Here is a 12,723-nt window from a genome sequence, read left to right as displayed (position 1 = left end):
TCCTTACTTGTTTCACCTCAGTGCCAAAACCACTGGGAGTGCGAATGCTCGACTAACTTTGTCCTGTACAGCCTCAAATTTAACCCTCAATTCTCCCCATCTCAGTAACCTCCTTCACATCTCTAATTCAAGTTTGTTGTGCATTCCTCATTTTAAATGACTCTGCCAGTGGCGGCTGTCACTTCAGCTGCCTGAACCTCTGGAACTCCCTCCTCAAACATCTCCTTCTGATATTTCACCACCCCACCCCCCCACCCCCCCACCCCCAACCCCCAACCCCCCCCGCCAAGCTTTTAAAACACATACACCCAATGTCTCTTTTTGGCTTGGTGATTAATTTTGATTCATAATGTTGCTGAGAAATGTTCAGGCTCTTTTATTCTCACAAAAAAGTTTTTTAAATTCATTCACAGGATGAGAGCATCGCTGGCTAGGCCAGCATTTATGCCCCAGAGGGTAGTTCAGAGTCAACCCCATTGCTGTGGGTCTGGAGTCACATGTAGGCCAGACCAGGCAAGGATGGCAGTTTCCTTCCCTAAAGGACATTAATGAACCAGATGGGTTTTTCAGATAATTAAGAATGGATTCATGATCTTTGGACTCTTAATTCAAGGTATTTTTGTAACCGACTTCAGATTCTACCATCTGCTGTGGTGGGATTCAAAGTTGGGTCCCAAGATTTACTGTCCAGTGATAATACCACTGGGCCATCGCCTTCCTGTGCTATGTAAAAAAAAAATGCTCCACAGTGCTATATAAATACAAGTAGCAGTCACTGCTCAATGTTCTGGTAGAAGTCTGACACTGCAAAATCTCAAAGTGGCATTTGACAGGAGTGTTATGGTGCCCGAGGAGTTGAGGGAAATACAATACAATTCCACATTTTTATTCCACAGCAACCTTCTACTCACCAAGCCAGAGGGGCCTCCCCTGAGAGTCAAACAGTGATCGGTCTCCATCTCTCCACTGGTTTGTATAGTTGTCACTGCTGATAATTTTCCGTAGGTGACAGTCTTTCCAGTCTAGACCACAGGCTTCTATAGCACGCACAAAAACAGTCCTCCGGGAGCCTGCTGAGGTTAAAACATAGTTGTTTCACCGTTCTTTCAACTGCACGATGCACAATACAATCACAACAGACAGACGGGATCTCAAGGTCAGCCATCCCAAATTTTGTCTACTGTTGTAGAAATTCAAATATTATTATATAATAGAATTAGTGAACGATTGCAGGAGGCCCCCAAATCAACCCCCATCCCCGGTCCATGCTGGCTCTCAGAAACAGCCATTCATCCAATGACTCCTCTGTCTTTGCCCTATAGCCTCTCAATTTTTTGCTTTTCAGGTCAGCATTCAATTTCTCTTTTAAAGTCTTAATTGACTCTGCCTCCACTACTCTCCACACAATGCATTCCAGATCCTAACCACTAATCCCTCTTTTCAATCCTTACACCAACGGGGAAAGGTTTCTAAACCCCTTGATTTTGAGCACCCCCTATCAAAACTTCTCTCCTCTAAAAAGGAGACCCAGTCCCAAATTTCTTTAATCGTTCTAGGTAATTGCAGTTCACGCCTGAAATCATTCTTGTGAATCTTAACTGCGCCCTCACTAACGACTTTACAATCTTCCCAAGCGTACTGGCCAAAGTTGAACACAATGCTCCAGTTGAGGCTAAACCAGACATATTTAACCCAACTTCTTTGCTTTTCTATTCTATGCCCCAATACAGAAGTCCAGAATGCTATGTTTAATGAACAATAACATTTCATTTAGAGAGATGGAGATGCAGAGAGGCTAACATCCCATCAAATGCAGCACTAAGCATTCAGTCTACAATTAAACAAATCAGCCATTTTGCCCAATTGGTCTATGCAGATATTTGTGCTCCATACGTTTTCTCCCAACTTCTTTCGTTGCACACTACCAGCATGTCTTACAATTCCTCTCCTTCTCTCGGTCATGCACATAAACATTACACAGTTTGTGTGCACCCCAGAACCTGGGAAAGCAATGTTCAAAATTACTTGTTCAAAGGTTCCTACTCCTGACAAATACCCATTGAATCCTTGTGCTGGTCTAGATGCTGATCTGAATCTAGCTGTTGTTTACCAGACTGACATCAAACAGCAGAAGTTCTCAAGGTACAACTCACTCTTATGCAGAGAACTGTCATGCCACCCCAGCTATCATGAAAGGTTGGGAGCTTGGGTGGAGTGCAAGGGATATAGCAATGACACCCAAGCTGCACCACCCACAGGACTACACCATCAAGAACAAAAGGGGAGAATGTTTTCAAATGGATCTAAGATTTGAGGGTTCCAGTCACCATTCTTGTTGGACAGTGTGGGTGAAGGATTGGGGGCGCACAATGAACAGGTTCCAGCTCTGCTCTGAGACAAACTGAAGATGCTTCGTCCATTCTTCAGCAACTTCTGCCCTCCAACCAGAAACATGTTGTCCCTGAATGGAATGCCTAGATATCAACATGCAACCCCACCACTCCCAGGCATGATTCAAACACACAAGTGCAATTATTCCTGATCCTAAACATTAGCTGTGCCAGCACAGTATCTTCTTGCACTAAGAAAAGGTGCTCTTGGTCTCTATTGCAGGCCTCTTTTAGACATGGCAGCCACTGGAGTTACAATATTCCAATTTGCTGTGGCCATGTGAGCAGAGCTCTCTGGAGGTTTCCGCATGCCGGCCGTGCAGCCTTCAGGGAGATGGCCTGTACAGACTTGTCCCTGACACAGTCTTTCCAGCGCTCCAAGTTTGCCAGCAGCAGCACTGTCAACTCTCAAACTTGCCTTCACTGGAAGCAGTTCCACAATAGATCAATCAAGTTAGTTTCGACAGAGCAGAACTAACTGCATTTTTACTGTATTTAGCAATCTCAGCCATTGCATCAAATCACTTTGCAGTTCTAAAGTTTGAATCATGAACGAGCGCAAGTCGTAGCAAAGTTCAAACATTTTTTTTGAATTACAGATCATATTTAAACACAGACCACCGCTAACGGAAGAGAAAGCTTTTTCGATGCAACGAACTTTGCAATGTAAAATGTAATGCCAATATCCCCAGCCCCAAAAAACACAGGCATCCAAACAAGCTTCCAAAGAAAACACAAAAAAAAATTACGTGACCTCATTCTAAACTGACTGAATACTTAATTGTTCAAAATATGAAATCTAGAGTTAGAAAAAGGGACATTACAGGCCATTTACACCATTCCTTAACACTTTCCCCACCCCCTCCACCAACCCCAAACACTACTATAAAAAGGGCCACAAAGTTCCTTCCCCTACTGCCTCAAAATCAGTCCCAGATCCAGTTGCCTTTGAAAGGGGTCAGCTGGCCCCAAATCAATTCTCTGGAAGCCTGTTCCCACAGCTGCAGTATTCTACAGGGAAATCAATCTTGCGAGGCTTATAAATTTGGCACTCATGTTCACCGTCTCAGGAACAGTGTTTTCTTAAGCTTAAATCCCCATCTCTGCCCTTCATCTAATGTCCAGCAACACATCAACCTCTCAACTATTCAACAGCTAATACAAATCATCAGTTAAGGCGTTGTTCAGAAAATATAACCACCCAAGGCCTAAAAATCGTTCTCGGTCACTGTTGCAAATCTCTTCATAATGCAGATGTATCTAGTCAGTCAAAAACTGCATGTTATACTTCAGGAGTCACTACACGTTTGACTTCAGAGGCTTTAACTTAGCATTTCAAAACATTACAAATGCATCCCGGTGTCCCATTAGGCTATTGGGGTATCAGTGAAGCTGAGAATAAACCATCAACTAATGCGAGGGACACCAGCCCCTCAAGTAAGTTTTATATACAGCATGGGTGTGGTACATAAACTCAAGTACAAATTTAGTGGGTTTCTGTTACTGCGTCAAAATAATGTGCCAAGTGATGAAAGGTTAGTTGACTGCAGAGAAACCTAGAAGATGGAACCACCTCGAATGGCCACCTTGTAAGCTTGCCTTCAGCATTTTAAACAAACTCAATCAGTATTTTGTGGAAAATATATAGACAGATTTGAGGCTTAGTGGCGGAAGAAAAGGCACTCCATTCAGGGCAATACTTTACCTCACCTTCAGTCCTGACGTATTGTCTTCAACAATCAAAAAGATAACTCACCAACAAATTAATCCAGATAATAGAAAATAAAGGTAAGGACATTCCAACCGGGGATAAAAGGGGATGCAGCAGGAGGGCCTGAAAGGCTCTTGCTCCTAATGGATTACCAAACCTTTCTTAGGCAGGATGTGGGGTCATCCAGCTCAGGTGGAAGAGATCATCCCCCATCCTCATTCAAATAAGTTGCTTAACACCAAGAATGATCAGAGGGTATGGAGAGATATCTTTCCACCGTAACTTGGCCATAACTAAACGACCAGGAGCACATCTCCACAACACCCTGCAAAAATATTTTGGAAAGGGACATACAAGACGGAAAGGTGGCTGTAGTCATGGTACTAGTTTGAAAATATTTGTCATTCATAATATTGAAACAACACTCTTTCCATTTCACATGGTTACAAGATCTATACAAGCATGGACAGGGTAGGAAACTATGACAAATATATTTGTTGCTGCAGTTGTGTTGTTTTTTGGAAAGTTCCAACAGAACAACAAGCTAAATACCTTGGTTTCGATTTGAGTTGTGTTGTATACCAGCAGTGATACTAGGGGTTTCGTTGACATGGTTGCCATAGTTACCATCTTCTTGCGGGCAGACATCCATGTTGTTCCACTTCCTGAGTAGCTCAAGCCAGCCAGCTTTCTCCTCCTGCTTACAGTGAGGGTTCAGTACCACACACACCCAGAGAGCACCTGAGGGAAAGGGAGAAGCTGGTGATTAAAGCAAATCGTGACCAAAAATAAATCTAAGCCACTTCAGTGTTGCTGTATAAACAATGGGGTGGGTACAGCATACATGCCTTGGGGGAAGAAGTCTGTGGCCTCAAAAAAAACTTAGCCGGCTGGTTTCCTCAGCTGTTTGCGACATCAAAGGGAAATTCAAAGCAACAACTGGGCTGGAAATCAGTAACCACAAATACACTTTCACATGACATGCACTTTGAAAGGGTAATAAAAAAAAAAATCAGGTCTTAGACATGTCAAGAGTTTTGAACTGATGAGATGGCACATTGAGCAACTAGTATTTGCTGCATGACTGGTACATGGCGTCAGTTATCTTCCTAACATCACTTGTCCGTAACACTCGTTTAGCAGGATTCTGCAGAGACATGATGGCTGTGGCAATTTGAGAATACTGCAGCCGGTATTTTAATTATGTTACAGTACTAAACTGACTCACAAACACTCACTTTCCAGTGACATTGGGAGATAAAATTGGTTTTAAAAACTGAGAGAGCTGCATCAGTGTTAACTTTCAGCTGGGTTTCTGTGTCAACTCAGATTGCTGGTATAAAATCAAAACTAGTTTTGATCTTTATCTTCCAGTTTTGATCAAAGGCTATCAATGGAAAACTCTGACTTTGTTTCACCCTCTTTGTCGACCTGACCTAAGTAGTTCCAGCATTTGCAGTTTTCGTTTCCAATGTTTACTGTTTCCTTCTGCATTGCTGCTTAAATTTCCTTTTCCAACTCTCAATGTAATAACACCTCAAACCTGCTTTCAAAAAAATCAATTATTGGAACAATTCGTGGACACCACTTGCGCAATGTTATTTGCATGGTAAACCATTTGTTGTTTGAGGCACAAAATGTCAACAACCATCCCATCATTCAACCTCAACTTAGACCCAACTGCCTCAGTTCACTCATCAATTCTAGTACAAAGTGCCTGAATGTGACACTACATTCCTGCTGCGAGGCGGCAGCAGGCAGGGCACACCACAATTTCACGCAGCCTGCATAAAAAACAAACACACATAGCCAATTGTCTTTAAACACATGAATGCACTATTAATTGTACAGTGATTTCATAACATGCACCATCTTAAGAAATTGATTCAAACTACATTCAGATGTGGTTACACAAAGCCCACTGAATATTGACTTTATTCTTCATCTTACAGACAAGGACATCTGTAGGTGGAAAAAAGTGCCATGGAAGCATTTTGCTGACCTTTCTGAACACAATCTAGGCTCTGATTTCCCAGAAAAATGGTTCAGAGCCAAGCTGCCTTGTTTAAAATTTAAATACAGCTTGGTAGTTAGTGGTAAGTCATCATTAACTGGTGCATTTTCCAAAGCAACATTATCTAAAGAAGTCAAACGGCTCTAATCACACAATATTAGATGTTATTTTCCCTTTACATTGGTAAATCTTGTGAACCTTCCCAAAAGATTCAACAAACTCCTTTTTTCAGAAATAATGCTAAAAGTGTGCCGTCAACACATTTATACAAAAAAAATTATCACCGCAGGAGAATCCGTGAGGATTCACCACGTTTTTTAAACTATTTAGCTTGGTTGCTGCATCTACCACAGAAAGGATTACTTTTACTTTTCCTGTATCCAATGGCCTAACCACAGTAAAGACAGGCTGTGGCTGTTTCAACTTCAGCAAAACAGAACAGAGGAGAAGAATTTCTCGGCAAGTATGCAAAGTACATCATGTGCCAGGTCAAAAAGGAATTCAAACTGGCTGCAGTTACAAAACAATTCTTTTGCTAGCAAAAATATATGCTCCAAAACACAGAAACCTAAAGTAATGAAGCACTAGACAGCCAGTTAAAAAGTCTCTTTTCCCAATCTCCTGCATTCTCAGGACAGAGTTGGCAAGCAGAAGGCAGACATTTTGATATGGAGTACAAACAGCACTTAGAGGTACAGCAGTACAGATGCATCCGCCTAATGCCTATTGTATACCTATACACACATCCTCCGATACAATGCAAGTGCCAGCAGATATTTTAAAAAGAAAGGGGTGCAACTCAAAAGGTACAAGGCTCCTCTCAATAACAAGTGAAATAAAGTGATCCAACGAGTGAAGTTTAATCAATTTCTGTGGTACAAATCTAACAAAAATATGGCCACAGCACTTTACATAAAAGGCCCACTGATTTTAGATCACCTCTCCCACACCACCAAGACCTTGGTACTCTCTGATGTGACTTTCAAAGTGGCTGTCAATTTGACCACAAAGAGCAGGTAAGTCAAATTGATCAAATTTACAATCAACCTCTGGGCACCGACTAGACTGACAATCAGCAGTGGGAACTCGAACTAAATATCTCCCACTCCCTCCAAACTCTGGAGTAGTGAGGATGATCATAGTACAGACTCCTGCTTCTACGGTCTCACTGCAGCCACTCGAGTTGCAATGGGACATAAGAATGTGGGATTCAATCGTTTAAACTAATTTGAGCTCATGAGGGCAGCCTGTGCTCATCGCAAATCTGATTCCTCTGTCAAGTCTTCATCACTGTCACCAAAAATACACAGATCAATCCAGCCAGGCGACAGTATAAAAGTTACAGTATATGAAACCCCAACGGAACTACATTTCCCCTGAATTTCAAGTACTCCACTTTTTTTTCAATAGCAGAAAATAAAAGCACACTCATTAGGGGGTAACACTGGCAGAGATAGAAAACTGGCTGGTTAACAGGTAGCTGAGAATAGGAATAAGTAGGAATAATTTTTCAAGCTGGCAGTATATTGTGTGTATGCCCCACAAGGGCCTCAACTCCTCAATTTATATAATGACTTAGATGAAGGGACCAAAGGTAGAGTAGCTAAATTTACTGATGATTAAAGATTGATAGGAAAGGGAGTTGTGAAGATGACAGAAGGAGCCTAAAAAGAAATTTGATTAAGCGGGTGGGCAAAGATCTGGCAAATAGAACACAATGAGGGAAAGAGTAAAATGTAAAATTTTCACAAAAAGAATATAAGGCAGAATATTATCCAAATGGTGAAAGGTTGTAGAACTCGGGTGCAGGGAGATCTTGATGCCTTAGTGTATGAATCACAGAAGATTAAGGATGCCAGTACAGCAAGTGATCATGAAATCTAATAGAATACTATGTTTTATTGACAGGGGAACTAAATGCAAGAGAGAGTTTATGCTTCAGTTATACACGGTATTGGCAAGACTACATCTGGAATACCATATAGTACTGGTCATCATGCTTACGGAGGGATTGTAATGCACTGGATGCAGTTCAGAGAAGGTTAAAGTAGACTAACACCTGGAATGAGCGGATTGTTTTATGGAGGAACGACTAGACAGGCTGGGCCTATATCCTCTGGCATTAATGAGAGTCAGAGTTGATTTAATTGAAAACATAAAAGATCCTAAGAGGACTTTACCTACAGGATGGAGAATGGCTGTTCCTTTCTTCTTATGGGATGATATATAGCTAGGGGTCATTGCAAAACCAGAGATATTTTTTGGGGGAGGGGGTTAGCCATTTAAGATACAGATGAGAAAACATTTGAGGGTGGCCATGTGTCTTTTGAATTCCCTTCCCCAAAAAGGGATAGTGCATGCAGAATCTTAATTTTTTGTTTGTTAAAAAAGATAGTGGTTTGGAGATTCTTGAAAACCAAGGGGATGAAGGATTACCAGGGGAATATAGAAATGTAAAATGGAAGTTAAAGTCAGATCAGCCATGATCTGACATCCTGAAGGGTCTAGGCCCGAAATGTCGACTCTCCTACTCCTCTGATGCTGCCTGATGTGCTGTGTTTCTCCAGCTCCACATACTATCGCATCTTAATGAATTGTACAGCTGCCTTAAGAGCAAGTGACCTACACTTCTTCCTTGTTTGTATACTCATGATCTCAATCAAATTATTTCAAAAGCAAATCAGTCTACACGCCAGTGATGCAGAGATCACAGGTGAACACTAGACCGGAACTAGTTTATTTCACAGGTTGCCCCAGTGATCAAAAAGTATGACTGGCCTGATTCCTTCACAGCTTTGATTACAAATATAGAAAAAAATTAAACTGTAGATCAACTGTTCATCAGATGACCGGTGAAATGACTGATGTTGCAGGTTCAAAATTGGTTATGCTAAGGGTTTTCTTGGAAAACTTGGAGGACCTAAATTTGAAAATAACCTGAAGCAGTGAGCTAGACTATTGCACACACAACAGGTCAGAACCCAACAATCCATAAATACCTGCTTTCACAGCATGCACATAGAAAGGTTCGCAACACGGACATTACCGTTTCCCTACACACATTCACAATTCCAACCATGACAATTGTCTTTATCTGAGAAGTTGACCCTGCTGACTGCCACATGAAATGAAAATCAAGCAACATTGTTTGTAAAGATGGCACGCAGTATAAATGATCTGGCACAAAATGGCACTAAATGAAAGTTGATCAAAATGACAAAAACGCTCTGTTGGGAGTGGAAAATCTCACACTGGTACAGCAAATGCTCTTTCAAGGTTGGTATTTAGCCATGTTCTTGGTGCAATGCAGAGGGAGCTTGGCATGTAAACAAAACAGACCTAGTGCACTTGCAAATACCAAAAGAATATCAAAGCATGTTATTGCAAAAAGAAATGAACATTTGGCCCATCATGTCTGTACAAATGTTCAGCTCCAACCATTATTCATAGTCTATATTCTTTAGTGCTGTTTAGAAATTAATCTTCCGAAAATAAATTTAAGACTCTGCCTCTGCAGTTAGTGGCTCCACAATCTAGGCAATGGGAACTTTACTCCCAACTTTTTGCAATTGTCAACATCTTCAATGTGAGCGCAAGTAACACTAAACATCCCAATATTGATCCCCTACACCTGACAGCCTGCATGTTAGGGGATTCAGATATAACAGCTATCGCGGTTTCTTTCAAAAATTCCCTATACGCTGAAAACGTGAGCTGATTTGAAAACCACAAAAACATTATTCAAATGGGTTAGGGGTGCAGAAAGCAGGAAACTATAGGTCGGTTCACGTGACATCTGTTAGAATGGGAAAACGCTACAAACCAATTAAGGAGGTTACAAAATATTTAGAAAACCATATTATAATTAGGCAGTCTCAACATTGTTTGCCTTAAGAAACAGTGTCTGACAAATTAAGAGAATTCTTTGAGGTGATGAGAAACAGGGTAATGGGGAAACCCCAAGGTTGTAGGGAATTTGGATTTCCAAAAGGCATTAGTTAAGGTTCCACATAAAATATTTTATTGCACAGGATAAGAGCTCATGGTGCTGCCTGTGATATATTAGCAAGCATAGAGAACAGGAAAAGTAGAGACAAATGATCATTTGCAAGTTGACAAACTAACGAGAAATGCTGCAGTGATCGCAACTGGGGTCTCAATTATTTATAACTTGCATCATTTAAGACTTCAATGAAGGAACAATGTAATGTCGCCAAATTTGATGATGTCATAAGGAGGACACAGGCAGTCTGCAAAAGGATATAGGCAGGTTGACAGAGTGGGGAGAAAATGGGCAGATTGAGCGTAAGTGTGAATGTGAGGTTGTCAACTCTGGCAGTCAAAGGACAGAAAAGATTATTTAACAATGACACTGCAGATCTAGGCGCCCATGTACATGTCACAAAAATTTAGGATGCGGGTACAGAATTCATTCTGAAGGCAGTATTGTTTCAGTTGTTATTGCAAGGGGAATGAAGTGCATAAGAGATCCTGCCACGGCCATGCAGGGCACAGATGGAACTGGATCAAAATAGTTTTGATCTTTCTTAAAGAGAAGTACATTTACATTGGAAGCAATTCAGAGAAGGTTCACTTGGTTGATATTAGGGATGAATGGGTTGTCATACAAGTAAAACGTTGAGCGATATTAATTGGAGTTTAGAAAAATAAGAGGCAATCTTATTGAAATGCTTGATGGGGGCTTGACAGGTTAGATGCTAGAGAGAGGCTTCATTTCATTGGGGAATCTAGAACAAGGCAGCAGGCTTTCTAATTAAGGAGCCTCCCACTTAAGACTTGGAGAAGGAGAAATTTGTTTTCATAGTGTTGCTTTGTCTTCTGAACTAACTATTCAGGTCAATAAAAAAAGCCACATTTCTTTACAGAAGCATGGACTACATTGAGGACACTTCCGTAAATGTTCACTGGCCATGAAGCACCTTTAATGTGTACGGTGCTATTTTTACATTAAATTATATATTGCATCAGATACTAATCAATAAAATTCCACTGATTTTACTTTCTTTATTCATTCATGGACTGTGGGCATCATCTTATAGGACAGCACTTACTGCTGGCCCCTAATTATCCTCAAAAGGATGACAAGCAACCTTCTTGAACCGCTGCAACCCTTGGGATGTAGCTACACCTATAATGCTGTTAGGCAGGGAACTACAGCTTTCTGATCCAGCAATGAAGATTGTGTGTAGCTTGGAGGGAAACTTGCAGGTGGTGTGCCCACGCATCTGCTGTCCTTGTCCTTCTGGGTGGAACAGGTTAAGAGTTTGAACCATGCTATCAAACAAATCTGGAGTTGCCACAGTACCTCTCAGACAAAAATTTTCTTCTGATCGATCATATGGAAAACAAAACACGATAGGAAAGGCTTAGAGGGATAAGTGGCAAACGCAGGCAAATGGGACCAATTCCATTTAGGAAACCTTGTTGGTACGGAGGAGTTTGGCCAAAGGGCCTGTTTCTGTGCTGTATACCTCCGTGTCTCTAAAAGGAATCAACTGGGAGCACAAAATTGATACATTGGGAATCAGTCTCGTGAAAAGTCACTGATGGAGACTTACTGAAGTGACTTACATTTAGGAAGGGATCTCAAATGGCAAATACAGAATTTTGTGTTTCCACACATGCTGTACAAATCCATACCCACTTCCCATCCAATTTACCCAACTTGATGCAGCAAAATCTGAAAATTAGACTAAATTGGAGGCCTCCAGCCTCATTAACCATTTAACTGCCAACACAGCTCCCGAGAGCAAGTTGCTGCCAACCCTTGCTCTGCTTCAGTCAGAGCCACAAGGCAGCAGCAGAGACCACTCTCCATTTAATCCCACCACCTGCTTGAGCAGTCCCAGTATTTCCTGCTTTTATTTCAGTTAGCGCACATTCGTCCGACATACTGAGCAGGCTGAGTCAAAAAGAAAGAAACTTTACCGAATGAATGTCTAAAGTTTAAGAACTATACGAACATAATATACACAAGATAATTCCAGCCCAGTTCAGTCGATCCAAAAACATAAAAGTGGTCTCAGGTACAGACATCGATAACAAAGATGAACCAAAAGAGTCAAAAACAAACAAAGTGAGGCTTATAGGGACCAACCCAAGTTGATAAGCAAAAATGGGCTGTCTAACAACGTAGGTTTAGTGCGATAAACAGCAGCCGTTACCTAACTCATCCCACAGCTCCCGACATTTATCAGTCATTCCTGTCCCCTGTTGTCTCCAGAGAGAGAGCCGTGGGTCTTCCATAAACTGCTCTGTCATTAGAGTCAGCATTCGAGCCCCATTGGAGTCCCGCATCCTGAGCATCTCCCGCACCTGTCAAGCAAAGAAAGAAATTGCTGAAACTGCATAAACTGAAAGAGCTAGGCTACAAAAATATATTCCACCATAATCCCAATAATAAGCAGAAACAATTAACCAATTGCCACTAAAATAATACATCGCCAAAGGGGTGAATTAGACATGCATGCAGCACCTTAAGCTGACTAGTATGGAGCTGGGAAAGGGTCCCCAGGTTGCTTCTCCAGTTGGTTAAATTAGATGAACTCATCAGCAGAGTAGGGGCATTACAATTAGCCTCAGCAATG

At 41.4% G+C, this 12,723-nt stretch overlaps 1 protein-coding gene across 2 annotated transcripts in view; it reads right to left on the bottom strand.

Annotated features, from left to right (window-relative positions):
• LOC109938234 (zinc finger SWIM domain-containing protein 4-like) overlaps positions 1 to 12,723 on the bottom strand; it is a 106,837-nt gene that overhangs the window by 23,660 nt on the left and 70,454 nt on the right. Inside the window, exons 5-7 of one of the 2 annotated variants that reach the window (XM_048618051.1) lie at positions 12,301 to 12,451; positions 4,654 to 4,842; positions 912 to 1,070 (exon numbers count right to left, since the gene is read on the bottom strand). In XM_048618051.1, the coding sequence (XP_048474008.1) occupies positions 912 to 1,070; positions 4,654 to 4,842; positions 12,301 to 12,451 (499 nt within the window). Of the gene's footprint in view, positions 1 to 911; positions 1,074 to 4,653; positions 4,843 to 12,300; positions 12,452 to 12,723 lie in introns of both variants that reach the window. The other variant, XM_048618050.1, reaches the window with a different exon arrangement.

The sequence above is a fragment of the Rhincodon typus genome, chromosome 38 (assembly GCF_021869965.1).
Source record: "Rhincodon typus isolate 14 chromosome 38, sRhiTyp1.1, whole genome shotgun sequence".
Taxonomy (NCBI): Eukaryota; Metazoa; Chordata; class Chondrichthyes; order Orectolobiformes; family Rhincodontidae; genus Rhincodon; species Rhincodon typus.
This window is presented reverse-complemented; position numbering and strand designations above follow the sequence as displayed.